We start from the raw sequence: 22,380 nt of genomic DNA on the forward strand, positions 1-22,380 counted from the left end.
ATTCTTGCTCCTGCTGATTAAATGTGGTTAATCAAGCTTGGCTGGAACACACTCTTTGACAGGTAGCATTAATTTATCTCTCCATCTCTGCCGCATCGTCTCTGATCAAATCCTCAATTTTAACCAGGGTTATTAATGCGTCAGTTAACGGAGTCCATTAATTTGGGGGATCTTTGAGCCTGGCGATGGACCTAACGCCGACACATCCATCATCGAAGGGCAAGCTGCAGTGCAGGGGCACTGGAGACTCCAACAATGACTCACCACTTGGGTCAACCTGACATGGCAGCTATTTAATTATTCATTACTGGTGTGGGTGGCTTAATCGAGAGGTGGTGGAGGGAGGGTGTGACAAACACGTTAAGTATTTGTTAAAAGCATATGGGAGCCAAATAATTATGATTTTAAGTCAGGACTATTTGACACTAGGAATGCTAGACAACAGACAACATGTACTTAACTGTAATTATGTAAGCTCGAGCTAAGTGACATTATGTCAAGTGCTCACATATTCCAAAATGCTTAGCGGATGTCTCACAACAGCGGCCGCTTGAGTAAATGTCTCAGATTTCTTTAGCTTAAAACATAATTACAACTTGGGTCTTTGTTTGTATTGGTCATGGTAACATTTGGGCTGTGGGAAGGAGGCATCATCACTAATTAGGAGGAACAAGAAAGACAAGCGGTATTGCCATAGTTTCGCGCACAATTTTCCTGTGCAAGGATGGATCACTACCGACATTCACTGCACTCACTTTCAGTTTTAAATACAATCACAGTAGGATTAATACAGTAATCTGGGTTAATTGACGGCTAATTTACAACATGTCTGATTACTGTAGGCAAGACGGTCACGTTTCTTGTCCTACCGTCTTTGTGATGTGTTCACAGATCTCAGCAACTGAGGTGAGTACAATGTTAACTTGATGGCAAAACTACAATAATAAGAGGAAGGAATTATCCTTGAAAGGACGGGGGGGGGGGGGGGAGAGGGGGGGCATTCTTAATGTTACAGTATTACTCATTAAAAAAAGAAACAATCCAAAGTCAGTTCTGATCTTAAAACATAAACTGATAAAAGGGAAAAAGGGCCAATTCATCCTCACTACAAAAGGTCAAACTGAAAGACAAACTGCACACACACAGCACACACACACATGCACAGTGGTAGTTAAGGCCAGTGTAATGCAGAGCTCTCACACATGCATGCACAGGAGAGTGATTAAACTTGACCAAGAATGATGTCTTTAATCTCCTCCAAGGAAATCCAGGCTATGCCCTTATTCCTGCCTCAGAGCTCTGACTAGAGAGGCTGGGTGTGGCCACAACCTCTGGGTTGAACAAATCTTTGATTTTCACAAGGTCCAAGCTGTTTTTGCTGCTAATTATACTGCAAGGCCACTTCAGGCTTCAAAAGTATTGCTTCCTGTGAGCCGGGGAATTACCTGTTTTGTAAAAGGTCTGAGCAAAAGGCCAGAGTAAAGCCATGGCCATAGTGCAAAGATTCAGCCAAAGCTATCTTAACATTTCATGAATGTTACAGAAGCTGGAAGCTAATGCCTGAATCCTTTGCCTAAAGCATGCAGGTATAAAAGGCATCAAACCAAGCCGTTAATTAAAACGTAGCGACACACCTCCCTCGTTTTGTCGCTCGTTAACAGGAGCTTCAAGTCTCTCCCACTTTTCTTAGTCTTCCCTCTAATATCTTCTCTCCTTCATTCCCTCCTGTGTAACCAAAGGCTTCTCCTCCTCTCCCCTGCCTCTGGTTCTTATAACTCAATTCAAACACATTTGCAATTTTTTCCTCAATGTCTCATATTCCTGTCATAGTTATTGCATTTGTAATACTCTTAATAATTTTGCCCCTTTTTCATAAGGCACTGATCTCATATTGTTTGTTGGTGAGGAAAGTGTTATTACAGTGCCTGCTCCTGCAGGTATTTTGGATACCACCGTGCTAGAGAACACACTTTTTTTGCACAAATGTAATGTGAACACTTCTATTTAATGAACCCAAATGTTGCCATTGTCAGGTGAATGTTCATTTGTATTACTATCTGCATCATATTAATGTTTTTATAGGTTTCATAACTAAACAAAGGCCTAAATTCCCAATAACGTCTTATCTACTTTTATCTTTTCCCTTCCACTCACATCCAAATATCCATCCCCATTTTTCTGCCTTATTCTATCATCCCATGTTGCACTGATCTCTTTTAATTTTCCACTCAACCATCCTCCATCTCAGAGTGTATGTTATCGAATTTATTAGGAAATATGTATTCAATTTAACGCATTATTTAAATGCAACCCATATACTGTAGCATAATAAACCCCAGCCATGTCTATCTGTCGATGATCACAGTGTCTTAACCTTCAGTATAGTCTGTATTTTTCCATGTGGTGTCGAACAACTGCACTGTGTCTTGAGATTGTGGTGGGACTTGGAGTTCTATATCATGGCTCCAGTTCTGTCATTATCCTTGTATAAATTGTGCTATTTACAGGTTAAGGCCTTTCACGAGCTTCTAGGAAAGGTCTTGAGGACAAGTGTGGCATACAGTCAGATTAGGATGTACAGTAGAGTAAACTTGGGTGGCAAGCTATCAGGTGAGTCCTCACATTTGTTGTCGTTGTGCTGTAGAGTAAAGGCCATTTATGGTTGTGCGTAGAATCGACGGCGTACTCCCACAGACCACTCTGCGTCTACGCCGGACCCTACGCCATAGCCTGACGTGCACCTCTCGAAAATGGTAACTACACGTCGCGGACACGCACGTCACTCAGCCGTGGTTTGGTAGCATTGCATTCCCCCCCCCCGACTCATTTCCTGGTTCTCCTTCTCCATAAACAACATGAAATCAAGGAGAGGGTTAACTTTTCCTGCTCCAGATCTCCCACCGTGGTCAGAAAGAACAGGGGATACACTGTTTCTCTCACTGTGACTCTAGAGTCCCAACTTGCTCCGTAGACAATTGCCGTCACTCTCTTACTTTCTCCCTCGCTCTATCACCCACTCCCCCCATGCACACGTGCCGGCTCAAGGCACACACCAACGCACAAGTAAACAAAGAGTTTCGAGATTGACCCTCTGGAAACCACAGAACTCTGAAAGGGTCACGACGCCGTAGGATCGACAGCGTAGCTACGGCGTGGAGTTTACGCACGACCATAAAACGGCCTTAAGGCAGCTGCTTTTTGACAAAGTCAACACACATGCTTGTATTTGTTGGAACCTTTGCCACCGACGGTGTAGAACCCAAAATACTTCCAAAAACTGCTTCTCAAATGCTTCGGTCTGGTGATAATCCAATCTGCACGGCTTTGCTTGCTAGTGTCCTCTTTCATTTTTATTTATCAGCTTAGTTTACTGATGAATCAATAGGGCATGCAATAGGTCAAGGTGATCATGAATTTTAAAAATGCCCTTTGGTGGACCACAAGGCAAACTTGCCTGGACCGTTACTAGTAACATCCTATCCCCAAATAGTCTTTCTTTCCCTGTATTTTCTTTTTATTCCTCACAGCCATCTCCACTGCCCATTTGTATCCCCCTCAATCTGTCTTCAGGGCTGATCTTTCTTCCTCCATCTCTTTCTTGGTCTATCCATCCAAACCCCTACCTCCTCAGTCTGTAATTAATCTTCACTGGTCTCTCTCTTTCTCTCTTCTTTTCTCCTCTCTATCCCCGGTGTCTCTTCCTTCACATCTCTTGCTGCCTCCTCTGTTCTCTACCCTCCATCTCTTCCTCACCCACCCTCCATTCAATCCTAGCCGCCCTTTTCTCTTCTTTCTCTCCCTCGTTCTCCATCCCCCAATTCCTCCCTGTATCCCTCTTTCCGCTGCTTGACCACAGTGATCCTGAGGTTAATTAGCACTCTAAGTGTCAGACTGTTAGATCCCCTCTGTCTACCTGCTAGCTGCCCTGTGATTGCCTCAGTAGGGGGACTAACAAGCTGAGGAGTTAGACATTGGAGCAGGCAGAAAGTAAGAAAAGGAGAAAAAAAAGAGGAGGGAGAGCAAGGAGAAGGCACGGACAGAATAATGATTTCAAGGAAAATTTAGAAAGATTTGAGAAAAGGGGAAGAAAGGAGAGACGGCAGCTTAGCCATGATGGGGAAGCAGAGAGATAAGGGAAGAAAAGACATGAGGTAAAGTAGAACAAAGGAGAGAAGGATATGTAAGGATAGCGAGAGGATAGAAGAGGGAGTGAGAGCCATGTCAGGTGGACGGGTAAATGAAGGAAGCCTACTTAGGTGTGAATAAATGTGAGTAAACCAATTGGAGCATAGAAAGAAAAAAAGGGAGAAAACAAAAGAGAGAAATAACATATAAGTTGGTATTAAGTTGGAGAATGATGGAGGGGTGGACAAAGAGAGATAGTAAAGGATAGAAGATGGAGGGCAAGAAATACATGCAAAGGAAAAGACTGAGAAAAGGGAAAAAGGGAAAGCTAGGAAGGTGGACGGAGGGTAAAAAGATAAAAAGAAGTGATAGACATGGCAGATGATGGCTAGAGGGACAGATAAAAAATGTCATTGCCAATTGTAATAAAAGAGGGGAGATTGAAGACAATAACCTAGTCAAATAAAAAGACTACAAACAGGTTATAAAAGAGTGACAGTAAAGACAAAACAGGGAAGGCAAAAAAATAAAATGGTACTGTGGGCCGTAAGAGTATGCAGGGACCAGAAAACATAACAGAAGGGAAAAGAGGGTGGACTGAGGTGATTGACAGAGGGAAGGAAGCTGGAAATGGGAGAGGAGGAGTGAAACAGAAATAAATGAGGAGAGCTGCAGATTTGATGGACAAGAGAGACGGAAAAGAGTGGAGGTTGTTAACCAAAAGACTGAGAGGAGAGAGAGAGGGGAATGAAAAACAGAAATGACAGAACGAAAGATAAGGGATGATAGTGTGATAGAGTGTAAAAAGACACTGAGTGGGGAATCAAGCTAAGAGATAGAGAGAGAACCCTTGAAATAAGTGTTATTATTACTGTATTTAAACCTCTTGATTGTACTAAACAAAACAGATATTCTAACTGTGAGGAACGTACGGCATCTTATCTTAGGTCTAATGGTGCTGGATGGCATGGTACTCAAGAAAATTGCATCAACTGCATAAACTCCTAGTTTCTGTTACATGATTATTTGTCTTTCATTGGTTGCCGCTCAGTGCTATTTATCCGCCACGGCTCTCATCAGGGCAGACTTCCATAGTGATGGGCCAAAATGAAGCATTTGGCTATTGAATTTGAGAGGAAATTATCATTCGTGATTACTCAGGTGTTTTCACAGCAGATGCAGGTCGTCAAACTAGTGTTCAATCCCGAGTAGCAACAATGCCACTCAAGTAACACTGCGATTTGTTAAGATGTGAGTTTCTGTCCTCCAAACTCCTGTGCAGTTTGTTCAAAGAGGGAACACACAGCATTTGTGGGACCATCATCTACAACAACAACAACCTCTAATCTAAAGAATTCCTGAGCATGTTGTTATTTATAAACTATTGCTCCATACATGTACATGTGTATAAAAGGAAGTTGAAGTACACACCACTCCAAAGTCCAGGTTCTGCTCGATCCACTCCTGGCCGTCCTTGAACTCCTCGTGCAGACCCATGATGTAGAGGGTGTCTAATGCATCCACAATGGTCGCCCCCAGTTGGGAATTGCCTGCACAAGACACACGGTAAAACAAATAGAAAAAGTGAGATTCAGTTGTCCGGTCACGCATTAACTAATTTGCTTCATATAAAACCTCCGCAGGGAATTATGAGTGGAAAACTAATCAAAAACACAATGGGCCTAATTCGTGAAGGAGAAACTAAGACATCTGTTGCATTTAAAAACAAGAAAAGCCAATACCTCTCCTGGTGTAAACCTTATCTGGAAGTTCAAGAGACAGTGATTTATATAGTTACATGCAGCTATTGCTAGGGTTGCCCTTGAGCAAAGCATCCCCAACTTCACTGGGGATGTTCAGTGCCCTCCAGGTGTGTATCTTTTGGAATCGAGGTTAAAATTTAAATTTGAACAGCCCTTATATGATGTACAGGAAGACCTCTAACAACCGGTGGCCAGTGGGAATTCCAACATTGTTGTGCCTTAACTAATCTGCATGTCCTGAATTACAGCAGTCTGCAACTGACACAATCAGGTTTTGCAAAATAGATAAGAAATCAAGCTAATTAATGCAGAGATAAAATACCAAAGGTCACATCATCATACAATTTTAATTTGCCGCATTCACTTGAGAGTCTTGGTTTGGATATCATGGACATGACGGCTAAAAACTGTTAACAGTGGGGCAAAAAAGTATTTAGTCAGCCACCAATTGTGCAAGTTCTCCCACTTAAAAAGATGAGAGAGGCCTGTTATTTTCATCATAGGTACACTTCAACTATGAGAGACAAAATGAGAAAAACAAATCCAGAAAATCACATTGTAGGATTTTTAATGAATTTATTTGCAAATTATGGTGGAAATAAGTATTTGGTCAATAACAAAAGTTCATCTCAATACTTTGTTATATACCCTTTGTTGGCAATGACAGAGGTTAAACGTTTTCTGTAAGTCTTCACGAGGTTTTCACACACTGTTGCTGGTATTTTGGCCCATTCCTCCATGCAGATCTCCTCTAGAGCAGTGATGTTTTGGGGCTGTCGCTGGGCAACACGGACTTTCAACTCCCTCCAAAGATTTCCTATGGGGTTGAGATCTGGAGACTGGCTAGGCCACTCCAGGACCTTGAAATGCTTCTTACGAAGCCACTCCTTCGTTGCCCGGGCGGTGTGTTTGGGATCATTGTCATGCTGAAAGACCCAGCCACGTTTCATCTTCAATGCCCTTGCTGATGGAAGGAGGTTTTCACTCAAAATCTCACGATACATGGCCCCATTCATTCTTTCCTTTACACGGATCAGTCGTCCTGGTCCATTTGCAGAAAAACAGCCCCAAAGCATGATGTTTCCACCCCCATGCTTCACAGTAGGTATGGTGTTCTTTGGATGCAACTCAGCATTCTTTCCCCTCCAAAACACGACGAGTTGAGTTTTTACCAAAAAGTTCTATTTTGGTTTCATATGACCATATGACATTCTCCCAAGCCTCTTCTGGATCATCCAAATGCTCTCTAGCAAACTCCAGACGGGCCTGGACATGTACTGGCTTAAGCAGCGGGACACGTCTGGCACTGCAGGATTTGAGTCCCTGGCGGCGTAGTGTGTTACTGATGGTAGCCTTTGTTACTTTGGTCCCAGCTCTCTGCAGGTCACTCACTAGGTCCCCCCGTGTGGTTCTGGGATTTTTGCTCACCGTTCTTGTGATCATTTTGACCCCACGGGGTGAGATCTTGCGTGGAGCCCCGGCTCGAGGGAGATTATTAGTGGTCTTGTATGTCTTCCATTTTCTTATAATTTCTCCCACAGTTGATTTATTCACACCAAGCTGCTACCTATTGCAGATTCAGTCTGCCCAGCCTGGTGCAGGTCTACAATTCTGTTTCTGGTGTCCTTTGACAGCTCTTTGGTCTTGGCCATAGTGGAGTTTGGAGTGTGACTGTTTGAGGTTGTGGACATGTGTCTTTTATACTGATAACAAGTTCAAACAGGTGCCATTAATACAGGTAACGAGTGGAGGACAGAGGAGCCTCTTAAAGAAGAAGTTACAGGTCTGTGAGAGCCAGAAATCTTGCTTGTTTGTAGGTGACCAAATACTTATTTTCCCGAGGAATTTGCAAATAAATTCATTAAAAATCCTACAATGTGATTTTCTGGATTTTTTTTCTCATTTTGTCTCTCATAGTTGAAGTGTACCTATGATGAAAATTACAGGCCTCTCTCATCTTTTTAAGTGGGAGAACTTGCACAATTGGTGGCTGACTAAATACTTTTTTTGCCCCACTGTAGTTCTCTCTCCGTCTATAGGAGGGAGAAGCACTCCAGTTTGCAAAGCCAGAAATCGTAGATAGTGGCAAAGTACAGTAAATGTTTCTCTACCATTGATGCACCCTGCAATTGTATTATAGTTATTTTGTGCAACGGAGAAATAAAATGTTACTTATTGCACCATTAAGTATTTTGCAACTCATCCAAGTATTGTTGGTTCTACTCACTGTTGTATTTTCACTCTTAATACAGTTCATCATTGTAATATTACTACAGCTGAGGTCAGCAACTCTCTGACTCCAGCTTTGGGACTGTTATCTCCTTATAATGCACATACATTTATGTTATGCATTTTGAAATTACTTTTAATGTATAGTCACAATCTCATCCCCTATAGGGTAGGGGATTTGAGCCAAATATTTGCATAACAGGGAACACACAAGACAGCCAGTCTTTGTCCTTTAGCCTGGGCAAGTTTTCTACTTTCCTTTAAGTGTGGTGATGCCCAATAGCTCGATAAGTGAATATGAATAATTTCATCTTGCTGCTTTAAAAAGGTTTATTAAATATATCACTTACTTACACTTATCTTAATTTTACTCTATTTACAACGCACATGGGCATTTATCATTTATTATGTAGACAATTGTTAGATTGATTACTCTGTTAATGTACTTGCCTTTACATAAAACAAAACAACTCTATATCTTAAAGCACTAAGGAGTTAATCTCCTCATTAATATGTGAAACAATGCAGCAAGGTATTCCAAGATCTCATCAGATCCTCTTGATGCCCCTCTACTACTGCTCACTGTATCTGGTTCAGTACAATACACGTACATTAAGAGCAGATTTCAGTGGTAAAAGTCAGTGGCACTGCCCTTTAACTCGTTCCTCATTTCATATCAGCTACAGCGTGTGCTGCTGGGATTCCTGAGCCTCCCCTCCACCCCTTCTTATCTACGACTCCATTCAAAAAGAGCGTCTGGCTTCATGCAGGAGCTGCAGCGTTATTATCATTATAGACAGGACCTCTAAATCACTCTAAAAATACACTGCAGCCGGGCAGGCAGGGCTGATAGCAAGATGCCCTGGCCGCCTGCCGGATCTTGACAGATTGGTCCGACCGTTTGTGGAGCGGAGTCCCCTCTGCTGTTACACACAACCCCCATCTCCCTCCCTTCTGCCACTTTCATCACCTGCAGGTACGCTGTAGGCAGAGGAGGCAATGTGACACCATTTGAGGCAAAGCTAGAGGCCTGTCAACGTTCTTGAGTTGGAGAATATTCAATTGATGTCAAGGTTTTGTGTTAACGGCTCCTGAATGCAGTGCTTCCTGTGTGTTCACAACAATGATACACCATAAAAGAAAATGTGATATTGACATTGTTGATAAGCAATGTTTTTCCTTCTAAAACACCACTATTAGTGCATTCCTGCCAACAAAACTGACTACATAAACAAAAAAACTGAAAACAGAACCTAGTCCTGTTCTCTCTTGTTATGGCTGAAGATTGAGACTGTATATACAGTATTATCCAAGGATGTCAATTTTACATACATGTTGTTGCTTGAGGTTTACAGTCAAAACACCCTTTTATTTTAAATAATTCAACTGAACAGGTCTCCAATACACTTAACAATAAGACAGAATAGGGGTGCGACAAACTATTGATACGCCGATATATTGTTGTCGTCCTCCGTGCGATACGATAGTCGATTAGGCTGTTGCAAAACATCAATATTTTAATTAATATCATGAAAAAGCTAAGGTGCTCTAAATAGATTTCCCTGCTCCCAGCATCGTTACTTCATGGCTCCTCAAGGTGGAGCTCAACACATTGAACCTAAGCTAACTAGCCAAAGAGGTTTTCAGCGGAGTGGCGGAGAGCCGTTTGAGGAAAATAACAAATGTCCCAGCCACGTTTAAGTCCAAAGTCTGGACCCATTATAATTGCTCTATAGTTCTATCATTTTAATTTACAGACTGAAAAAACTTTTTGTGATTCCCACCCCTAGTACAGAAAATGTAATGATTTAAAATCACCATCTGATACCGTTTTTTTTTTTTAAATTAGATGAACAGATACTGAAAGAAGGCTTAGCGGACTGTAAATGTGAAAATAGTGAATTTGTGTCGGCTGTCTGTAACAACTTATCCACTGGCACCTGGTTCTCATTTATTTATCATCCTCCCCAGTTTGTAAATTCAGCTGCAACGGGGTGGTGATGGCGCAGTGGATATGACACATGCCTTTGGTGTGGGAGACCTGGGTTCGATTCCCATTGTGACACATCAACCAATGTGTCCCTGAGCAAGACGCTTAACCCCTAGTTGCGTTAGAGGCGCGCGACCTCTGACATATATAGCAATTGTACGTCGCTTGGGATAAAAGTAATGTAATGCAACTTCAAAGGGAAAAAAACATCAGTTTACTTGAGTTTCTCTTGACTCTGACGTGGGGTTTGTTTTCCCAACCTTGAGAAGTTCAGCTCACTTTCATGTCTGGATATAACCGAGATCACACCTGAACAGTCTCTCCTCTGCTCCAACACACCCTCCATCTTTTCATCCGCCCCTCCTCCTTCTACATAACCATGTGTTTGTTCTCATTTATCACTGTCTTGCTGGGGTTTGTCCTAATCTTTCTGCGATTCTCCATTCAAAAGCCTGATGCACGAATACTCCTTCCACCCTTCTGAAGGTGCGGTTCTCTGTTGCTGAGCATTCGCCGCCTGCTAACTCTCCCGTTTCCCCGTTAATCTAGCTCCACCCTGCCTTTACCTGTCTTTAGTCCTCAAATCTGGGCTCGTACTGTTTCACTGTCCTTGTAAACGAAAAACAACACTGTCTGTTGCTGTCGTTTACCACCATCCTCCCTGCATCTGAGTGCTGTGTAGCCCTTTTCATTTGGGGAATTATCAACATTGTCTCATGCGCGCGCGCGCGCACACACACACACACACACACACACACACACACACACACACACACACACACACACACACCCTCAGCAGAAAGCTCTCATCGAACTCTCTTCCTCTCTTACATACTCCTTTTCCACTTATTGAATTCATACTAAACACCATTCTTCCTCAACTCTCTCTCTCTCTGCCAGTTTCATTAGCTGACAGGTTTTCAGCGCTCTCCAGGTATGAATTCACATGAGGCAGAAAAACGTAATGTCATTATTCAGTCTCCATTCTTTGGGTCTTGTAAACTGTCGGCTTTGGAAGAGTGAAAAATGATGGAGAGCTCAGGGGTGTGTGTGTGTGTGTGTGTGTGTGTGTGTGTGTGTGTGTGTGTGTGTGAGAGAGAGTGAGAGAGCGAGCGAGAGAGAGCGAGAGTATGAGAGTGGGTTTCTCAGCAGGATTCAGAAGCCTGGCTGGAAGAGAAAGTTTTCAGTCTAAATCTGTTGAGCTTCTTCTGATGCTGCCCTCTACACAACCTTCTGCACTGACCTCTCTAAATCCTCCACTTCCGCTCCACTTCCTTCTGCCTACTGTATATTCTCTAACATACAACACAACTGTAACTGTAGAGCACTATTTTCTTTATGTCTCGTTTAGTTACGTAATACTCCACAAGAAATCCATTTCTTCATTTTCATGAAGACTAGAAGAAAGTAGTTTGAATGAAATAGGTTCACAAGTAGTTCTGTGCATTATCCAGAATAACCGGGACATTGTTTCTGGCAAAAGATGCTGCCGTTGATTTTCTTAAATGTAATTTTCAGTGCTGACCAACACAAAATTCCATTCAGATACATTGTATTGGGTACAAATCTCACAGATGGATATCTCATAAACTCAGCAAATAAAACCAAAACATTAAAGTGGCCATATTATGCTCATTTTCAGGTTCATAATTGTAATATGAGATTGTATCAGAATTATTACATGGTTTAATTTTCAAAAAATACCATATTTTTGTTGTACTGCACATTGCTGCAGCTCCTCTTTTCACCCTGTGTTCAGGTCTCTGTTTTAGCTACAGAGTGAGACCTCGTAACTTCTGTAACATCTTTGTTTTCAGTCGCACATGCACAGTAGCTAGGTAAAGATTACATGAGCTAGCTAGCTGTTACTCCAACTTCGGCCTGTACAAGGCAGGATTAGCCGGGAGACTTCTTCTAAACGAGGGCGGACTTCCAACTTTGCGTGGAATACCTGCAGAACAGGGACATGGAAGTAGTTCTATACAATTTATTTTGTAGATTAGGGTGAATTTGTGTGTTGTAGCAGTGTTTTGCCATTGAGAACGAGCTAGCATGCTAATGGTTAGCCCCCTAGTCCCCTCGTCTCGGCTAGTTACGTAGAAAGCCGTGCCGATTTTGAACAGCTCACCCAGAGACTGAAGGCAGGACACATTCAGAAACCGTATCTCACTCAAAACAGCATGGATGTTTTTTTTCGAAGTTGGTATGCGTGTGGAAGCACCAGAGACACAAAATAACACCCCAAATCCCAGAAAAAGTGATTTTTTCCATAATATGGGCACTTTAAGACATGACTAGGTACCACAAGTGTGAAAATATACTTTTTAGTAATTTGGGTGAAGTGGCCCTTAAAATTGTTACACAATATACCACTTTTTAGCAGCCTCCCAAATTTGGTTATGAAAGAGTGCCCCAACCTTTTAGCCTTTGTTCCACCATGTTAACCCGTGTCAGATTAAAGAGGAGTAACACTTGCTGTCACAGCCTGCAGCACAGTTTTGTAAAAACTGCATTGCAGGCTTCAACCCCATCTCCTCCCCCTCTGTTGCTCCAGGTCCACCGTGGCATTTCAGCCTGTTTGGTAATGAGCCTAGCAGCGATAAACAAAGTCAACCCCGGGCCAATTCAGACCAGTCCGGCTGGCAGTGGACAACTGGTTACCAACTTATTTGGCACCAGACCGAAACATCTGCTGTGTTCTCTGTTTGCTGTCTCAGAAAGTTACTGGTCAGTCTGGGCCTTCCACTCAACATGAGCTCCCCGACTAAGCCCCAGCTTGAATGCTCATGTGCAGGCCTCGGGCCAAAGCGACTCAGTCTATACTGGTTTTACTGTAGAGTCATTTGACGGCATTCACTTGTCTGTACAAAGCAAAGGATAAAAACTTTTCAGCAAACTGCGACACGTGTAGCTTGTGTTAAAGCTATGTGTAAAGAATATACAGTAAGTCTATGTAAAAAGGAGGAGTTTGAGCATCAAAGGATCATCTCAACTTAGCTCTGAATTTCAGAGCCACATTTGGTAGGACTACATTATATACAATATGTCCAACTGAATGCCAGGGCTAAAGGCCAAGCTGGAATTAGACTGAATCACACGGCATGAATCCACAGGCAGTATGGACTGTGGGTAAATCTCTATAATACTCATATGATATTTCTACAGGGATGCATATAGTGCATCTTCCATGGTAATATAGTCTACCTTGAAAATATAGTTGTGATAAACCTGGTGGCACTGTTATCCTCTGGGTCTTTGCCTAGTTTATTGGACAGAACAGCTGCTCAAATGGAGAGTCGAGGAGTGCATGATTTCAGCTTTTACACTATTACTAAACAACTAAACAAAAGTGAATAAGGAAAATGGGGCACCTTTGAGCAAGGCCTACCATGATATTATTCAACATCTTTCACCCTGAGTATAATTTTTTTGTGGTCCTTGCACTGTTCTATGCGACAACATCTAAAAAGCTCTGACAAAAATGTTCACTATAAAAGTGTGAAACGTCATTGTATGTGGGAGATTTTAACGAGGTACAGTTGCACTGCCATCAACTGAAAACCATTTATTACTTCAATGCAACAATCTCCTACAATGACACAGTGAAAGCAGAAGAATACTTTTCATTATGCACATCATCTCTTTACCTCTTCATAGAAAAACAAAAACCCACAAAAGCCATCTAAATTAACCATCTGCCCAGTTGTGACAGAGAATACGTGGGCTTTGAGCTGGTAACTGGGAAAGTAATTGGCCTTCCCGTTTCCTTTTGTACACTGTGTTACTGCGATAGTCTTTGAAATGTCCAAATTGTGCTCCGCTCACATGTAGCAGGTCTGCTTGGATTAAAATATCTTGTGCGAGTTGTCAAAAGTAGATCTATGTAGCTGACAGATTAATAGAAAGAGTAACTTGATCAAAGTCATTTTGGAGAAACAGGAGGGGTGGAGATTAGTATAGCTTGAAAAAAAGGTCAGCAAATCCTTCAAATCCAACAGTATAATACAAAAGGTCGGCTGACTGGCATATTCAGAACTCAGATTAAATCAATTCAGAGTCAAAATGTTAAAAATGAAGCTGCAAAATGTCTCACTGTTGTAATACTACTGTAATACTGTTGTATTTTTCATTTGTGGATATGTATGGAAGTTCCATAATGTATGAGGCAGTAGTGTTAACCATACTGCAGTGATGCTTTTGTAGACAGTGGTCACTCCCTTTCCTTCGTGTGTGATTATCCTTTTTCTCTCCTCTTTTTTTTTTTCTTTTTTTTTATTGTATTAGTGTTTGTTAGTGGTGTCAATACGATCAATGTAAGAATGTCTCCTTGAAATGAACAACCTCTCATGTCCATGTTGAATTGCAATAATGATGATAAAGAAAATAAACAAAAAAAATAAACAGTGGAACAGTTCTAAAAGCAGTCAGAATAAAGCCCACTAAATGACTTCTGTCTGTCCACGCCAGACAGATGCTGCCATCTACTGATAAAGGACAATGTAGGGGAAATATTACCCTTAAAATCATAAAATAAATATACTGTAGAAAAAGTAACTCAAACAGGAACGTACCCGGAACGTACTATAACACCGCACGTATACTGTACGTGTCTTACATATTTAATGTATATGCCACCCAGCCATGTTCTTCCACAGTGGTGTGAAATAAACATGAAGCAGGTAGGAGGACCAGCCAGGTGAACAAGGGAACTCCTTTTTCGCAGCTTTCCACTGCTGAGAAGCATGGCTCCCATGAGTCTGTAACAGGCTAGTTATGTACATTTTAATAGAAACCCTAATAGCCTCAGAGTAATGTAGAGCTGCATTGTGGGTAATGGTTGCAAAGTGACTCATCCAAATTCAGTGGCACTACTTTGCAGACGGCTGCTTTTATCATCATCTGGTCACACAGACGCTGAACAATAAAAAAAATAAAAATAAAAACCTAAAGCCTGTGGCGTATGAACTTACAAGGTAATGTTTTTTTATAAAACTTCCCCCTTTTTCTACTCTGTTTGAAGGGCTAATGCACATTCCTGCTGGACTCAGCAGCAAGCAAATCCTCCTGTTTTTTTTCCTGTCCAATTTGGCACCGGCGGCCCTGCTGAAAGTTTAATCTGAAAGGAAAGAGGGGAGTAAGGGAGGGCCAAGTCGAAGAGTTCTGAAGGAAATTTTGATGTCTTGTTGGGACCAGAATTCAATTCTCTTTAGTTTTTTTTTTAACTGCAAATATGCCGACAAATATCCGCAGAGCTAGAAATAATGTAGGAGTCTTACCCATCCCAACTGGCAATACCAATTACAGTTAACAGGAGCAGATCAGAACCATCTGAGCCCAGTTGAGGGCTCAGATGGTTCTGATGGCATGAAAAATACCCTAAAAAAGGGGGAAATTGTCTAAGACACACAATCGTGTATGTTTTAGAAGATATGGGTCTAACTTGTCTATTGGCATGTCACATTTTAGGATTGTCTGTGTTTAGACTTTAATTAGGGGTCCGAGCCCGAGTCTGGAAGAACTGGCGGTAGCAAGAGCTACACTGTTCGCACAGCAGGGCTGTGGAACCCTATTGTTTTTCTAAGGATTCATAGGGGGGGTGCCATTTTCAGGACTGGTCCAAAACTCCGCAAGGACCTCAGACAAAAAAAACTCCCACCACTACGTGGCGCTATAACAGAGATACACGTTTGGCCCTATAACTCCAAAACCGTACATCACACATTAAAAATAAATACAGGAACAATGCTGCTCCACTCTACATGGACCATCAACTTGTGACGATATTGAGTTTTTACAGGGTACCTGTTTTTTTATTATTTTAAATCATTACACAGCGCTGAGTTATACATTTGTATGATCCCTTCAAATGGATATTTAGGACCATTTTTCAGGGTTTTTAGGATTTCAGGGTTCCTCAAAGAGTTAATGTTAATAAGCTAGCTAGATACAATAGATACGGTCTGCAAAAACATGCCAATTGCCTCATAGGGCTTGAGAATCGGTACAACAGTAGCTTTCCTTGGACCCTTGATTTGGATAAAGGAAAAATAAAAAAAAGAGAAATCTCTGGAAGAGCAACAGAAGAGGGATCTCTCTTCAAACAGACATGCAATAAATGCCGTGTGTATATGAAATATGAGTTGGCTGCTTTTGTCTAGTTTTGCCTGAAATCAAGGACCCATTTCTTCAAAAATCAACCACAAATTTCAGCTGGCAAAACTGCCACCATTATCAATCAACTCCATATGTGCTGTCCTACATTAGAAAGTTTGGCCAGCATGGCCACAGTAAGGTTCAATTTAACACCAGCCTTCTCTCATATAGAAAGCAGCTCTGGGCCCTCAGGCAGTCATTTTTAAGTGATCATCAGTGAACCCCCGCCACCCACCCACCCCCAATGTGTGGTCCTTTCAAGCGTGTCATTGTTTTCAGTTGAGCAGCATGTCGCTTTGTATCTCATCCAACGAGGGAAATCATTGCATTCATTAAGTAGATATTAAACAGCGAAACAAAATTTTGCCATTAGTTGCGAAAACTTATATTTGTATAATGAGAGATTTTAATCAGGGGGTGATGGGAGAGCTGTGGCTACGAGCTTATGAATATGAAAGAGATTAGGACATTTTCCGGGGCTGGAGTTAAGCTTCAAGCCTACATCCCCATACGGTAGGTGGTTGGAAAACCTAGATAGATCAGATGGCAGAGTTTGGTACAACCTACCGTTTCTTAATGCAAACATTTACAAAAATGAACTAGTAGTATACAAAAACAAACTGTCAACTTGCTACCGAGCCAGTGGCATCCAAATAAACTAAAACTCCTACGTCAGGTGACATAGCCACAGTAGATCTGCTCAATTACTTTCTTTCTTTTTTTCACTGCTTCCATTGATGGTTTTTGTCACAAGGGACAACGACAACAGTGGCACTAACCTGTGTATTTAGGACAAACTGTGTTGTATATGTTTTTGTTAACTCCAATTTGTGTAAAAAGAAAATGTAAGGAGCTTTAGTCCTTACTTGAATCAACCGGGATAAAAAAAAAAAATGTATACATTAATGGAACTGTTAAGCACTTTAGATAAAAGCATCCAGCTGACAGCATGCTGTATTCATAAAGGCCAAGATAATCACTGAAGGAGTCTAGGATTACTGTCTGCAGGTTATTTAATATCTTGCCTTGCAATCAATCCATCCTGGCAGTGCACACAGTAAACACTTCATTTCAATGTGGACTAATATACTTGCGCTTGAGACAATTGGGACATCTTAGCTTTTAACATTTTTACTGCACTGCTGGTTTACAAAAAAAGCAGATCAACACCTCAGCGTTTCTGCAGACCCCATATTTTTTATACGTTTTCTCACTCCATCCTTCTCCAACATAATAACTGCATTTAGTGAGAGTAATTGACTCTTACCATCCAACTCAGTCAGCCTTTGGCGTCATGTTTATTCACTTTCCTTCAGAATAGTGTCTGAATGCCTAGGCCTGATTAATACTCTAACACCCACTTTGCAGAACATCAGAAGGGGGATTACAAACAGACAATGCACAACGAGAAAAACACCACGACCCAACTGAGGCCACAGAAATCGCAGAGACATAACTGGACAGAAAGGCGGTCATGGGATTTCATGTTCTGCACATGCCATTGGGATGATGTCCAGCTGAGCAGCAGAGAAGATGCTTTCAATACTCATTCTGTGCTAAATGAACCAAAATGAAACTTTCTACCATCCAGTGGACAGAAGACAAAATATCACTAACTTCGCCGTTTTGCAGTAGAATAACTGATTTGGCCATGTATAAGGTATTGCAATTGTCTTTTTATGGCACTAGATTTGGACCCTGATGATTCTGGATTGCCTGACTCTGTAGCTACAAATGAATATGCTATTTATGTTTCATTGGTCTTCACACCCATGGGTGCATTCCCATGGTGCCAGTATGCAACCCTTTTCCAGGATGCCATGCACTGTTTCGCCCTGGGAGCCATTCATGTGAAGATCTGACCTAGATGCAGGAGTAAAAAAGAAATTAAAGCTACATGGCTGTGAGCAAGAGTGGACTTCTGACTTCATGGTTACCACGGTATCCACATGTACCCTGCAGAGATATTGCAAGAAGGAACAAATATCCAGTAGCTCTACAGAAGATTACACTCCTCAGCGTCTATTGATTAGAAAAGCTGGGGAATCAAAGCAGTATTTGATCTGGTGTTGTGGTTTTATGGGTTTCTGGATGAGGCATTATGCCAAACAGAATCTATATTAAGCTGCCTCCCTTCAACACCAGAGCAACAGATTTTGGAGATGATCAGAGAGAGGTCAATTCTTGCCCCAAAACATGAAAACAGTATTTCCGTTTTGATCCAACACGGCGACTTCAAAAGTTTTGCTGTGATTTAAAGACGCGTTCCAGAAGTGAGTGAAGAAGCTAAAAAAAAGAGATGGAACATTTAAATTACATATTAGCATGTGTACGTTACTTGAAACTGAGTGCAAGCTGACAGATCGTCTCTATGGGCAACTTGGCGGACAAATTTGCTCGAGAGTTTGTGTGAGGCCCGCACATTCTCACGCCAAGTTCATTTTTATACATCACACCGTGTGCGTGAAAACCAGCGTACGCAAGCTTTTAATGCGTACGCAACGTTTATACAAGAGGCCCATGGTGTCCAAATCGCATCATCCCCATCGCCTCCTACCTAACAGGCCTCTAGCAACTGCATGCCTGAGGCAGTCTGAGATATCATTTACAGTGAACATGTCCAACTGCCTGTGGGAGAAAGCCATGTGGCTGAGAAGTGAGAGATTCTCCACTTGCAAGTTTAAATTAAAATCATCCGAACACAAGCTTTTGGGGAAACCAGTAAAGCAGAAACAGTCACTGGGCCGAGGGGGCGGGCAGGGCAGGGCAAGCCTCAGACTCACCAGTGGATTCCCTTGTGTGCAGACAAGATTAAATCTACTAAAATAGCTCCAATAAGGCCACTAAAAGCCACAAATGAAGTCTATAGAGAGAAGCAACACGGGGAAACTGACAACACTCCAGATCCTCTATTATTGGCTGAAAAATATTTCTTAAGCAGAACCTCAAGACATCCTCCAACCACTAAATAATAATCTGAGACAAAAACAGTTTTTCCTACTAAACAAGCTTCTCTCTTTCTCTTATATCGTTTGTTATATTTACAATTGGTGACATTTAGGGCTGCAAATAATGATGATTGTCATTACGGACTATTTTTTCGATTAATCGTGAAGTAGTCAACATGATGAAATGATATACTGTAAAACAGAGAAAAGCAGCAAATCCTCACTCACATTTGAGAACCCACAACATTTTTGCTCTACAAATTACTTAACATGACTGATCAATTATCAAAATTGATATCATAAATACTCATTGTCTAATACATTTTTGAGGCTCACGTGAAGAGAGACGTGTTTCATTGAACTTCAGGATATATCTAGAATCACATCTGAGTTTCATGCTTGATTTCATCTTGCCTAAACTACTGTGACTCTTAAAATGGGAGCAACCTTGGGTTTGTAAGCTGAGAGACAGTGGTGTGGACTTACGCTCACACTGAAGTCCTGATCAATGTAAAGTGACCTGCATCCCTTGAGAGCATTTTCTGGCAAACACTGAGGAATGTGTTTAAAGATCAGAGCAAGGCGACATCAGCTGCCTGTGAAGGCCCGGCCTTTGCTTTGACTGATCCACAACTTCAGTAAGGGTCAAATGCTTTCAGGCTGAATCAATGGTGGCTGATGTTCCTCATGCAATTTCCCATGGGTATTATTACACTCTGTGTGTGTGTGTGTGTGTGTGTGTGTGTGTGTGTGTGTGTGTGTGTGTGTGTGTGTGTGTGTGTGTGTGCGTGCGTGTTGGACAGAGATATGAATAGAGTTGTCCATCATCTGTCTGAATAGGCTAACCACTGAGGACAGAGTTACTATGATCAAAGCCACAAGACACAAAAAGCATTGAGGCAACTGGCAGTGTGTGGTGATGGTTAGTTCAGTTCAGACATGTAGTTCATAAGGGATGCAACTACAACAGTCTGTTTTCATTATTGATTAATCTGCTGCTTATTTTCTCCATTAACTGTTCGTTTAGAGTGACGTCTTACATTTTTGTCCAAATCCCCAAAATATTTCATTTACTATCATACTGTATATGACAAAGGAAAGCTACAAATCAATTTCATCTTTCGATCAATTATGCAGCTTACTTGCTTATACAGTAGAAACTGCAGTGACACAACAGTAGTTGGTACATGATATATTCCACTTACAAATATATATGTTGAAGCACTTTCAAAAAGCTTAAGACACATTTTTGTACATGCTATTTTCATGGTGGTGCTTTTGTTTCTACTTTTACTAGAGTAATATTATTGGTGATGATGCAGGTAGAGAACAATATGCGAGAAGCATTTGGGGCTTTATGGACTGACATTTTGTCCCTTTGTTTCTGTTCTGAAAATATCATCCATTTAATTGCGTGTGTGTGTGTACAAGTGTTTGTGTGTGAGTTTAAGGTTGCTTGATGTGTTTGAACCGTGCTTTTCCTAACCCAACTTGAACTGTATTTCCTTTACAAGGCCATGTGTTATCCTCGCTTGAACCGCTCACCCTCGAGACAAAGGCTGTGTTTGTATCTCTACTCCACACAGAAGGAAGAAGAAAAAAAGAAAAAAAAAAGACAAAACCAGGCCAGTCCTCTTGTTACCATTCTGGCCTCTCTTCTCCTCTTTGGACAGATTACGGCTGAGCTGTAAGGCATGGAGTGAGCACACACAGTTTCACCCTTTGGGTCTTTAACAACCTTACGGTAGGCATGTTTAATAGAGGCAAATTGTTTGCAAACTGCTGTAAAGTCAATGCTTGTGTCAGGCAGGAAGACTGCTCACTTCTAGCCAGACGCAGGAAAATACTGTAGCAGCAAAAGGAGATCTTTCCACATTTCGCTTCAGTCCCATAGGTCCGTTTCAAACCTCAAGTTAAAATGGGCATATTTGTCTTGGATTGACTTTACCATCAACGTATATTGCAGTAGGGATCACTTTAAATGACAAAACATCAAAGTGATTTAAATCCACAATTCACAGTCAATCAGCAATCCCTGTTGCCAGCCAATCACTCAGCCTTTGTGCATGTGGGTGTCCCTTCGCTGCAACCCGTCAATGCTTCTAATAGTTACAGCAACAAGAGTCTACTGCATCTCAAATACATTGCTTTCTCTCTCCTGTGCTACTCTCTCTTCCAAGACACACATGCACGCACACACACACACATAATCAATATAGCCGAGTTCTGTAGGACAGGATACACCTCATCAGTAATAGAAGTGCGTTTTGTGAAGAGTGTGAGGCTTGATTCTTTGCCTTGTGTCTTCGCTTGTGTTTTACTGGCCACCCTGTGACTAATAACCTGCAGATAGCCAGACTCAATCACAACAAGGAGGCAGGTGAAAGCGCACGCACACACACACACGCACGCACACACACAAAGACATGCTGCAGTGCAGAGGAACAGTCAGACACTCAAGAACACCAACAATTGGAAACCCACACAAACAGCATCCATCTACCATTTAGCAGCAGCATATAAAATAACAGAGGTGCCTGTGGCCAATTTGCCAGACGGAACATTTCAATTTGGAAAAGGATTCTGGGCATCTACATTAGCACTGATTATTCAGAATTTGAATTTTTAAATCCAATTCATCTATTGACATGAATACATTATACTGATCATAATTAAATAGTAAAAAAAAAGAGTGGGGAAGAATATACAAAGGCACAGAGCCATTTTATCCAGCTATTGCTCACCATAAAATGTGTTTATTAATATTAATTTATAAAACTGGGAATCTGGACTGTAGATCTCTGGATATTTTTTACACCGTCTTTATTCACTGTGACAGCTACAAGACCACAGAGGAAGACATGCTATCGCCTGGCAAGAGAGATAGGTGTAGTGGCAGAGTAGGCCAAGGAGACGGCATGGGGAGCAAGTGTTAAAAAATAAAAAGCTGCTTTTCTGGAGTATCGGTCGCGTTGACACCAGAAAAAATACTAGGAAAAAGCCAGTGGCGTATTCTAGTGTGGTGAGTTGTGTACACCAGTGCCAACGTGTACCTCACCAGTGCCAGTTAGTGGGTTCATACTATGCAAATAACAAAAGCTATGTTTACATTCAGTGTTACTCACCAACATGCATTGTGTGTATTCTTGAGGGTTAACAAAGCCCAGCATTG

General features: G+C 41.6%; 1 protein-coding gene across 2 annotated transcripts in view; it reads right to left on the reverse strand.

Annotated features, from left to right (window-relative positions):
* man1a2 (mannosidase, alpha, class 1A, member 2) overlaps positions 1-22,380 on the reverse strand; it is a 138,656-nt gene that overhangs the window by 63,240 nt on the left and 53,036 nt on the right. For both annotated transcript variants that reach the window (XM_078262527.1, XM_078262526.1), the window contains exon 5: positions 5,557-5,675. In XM_078262527.1, the coding sequence (XP_078118653.1) occupies positions 5,557-5,675 (119 nt within the window). The remainder of the gene's footprint in view (positions 1-5,556; positions 5,676-22,380) is intronic.

The sequence above is a fragment of the Sander vitreus genome, chromosome 11 (genome assembly GCF_031162955.1).
Source record: "Sander vitreus isolate 19-12246 chromosome 11, sanVit1, whole genome shotgun sequence".
Taxonomy (NCBI): domain Eukaryota; kingdom Metazoa; phylum Chordata; class Actinopteri; order Perciformes; family Percidae; genus Sander; species Sander vitreus.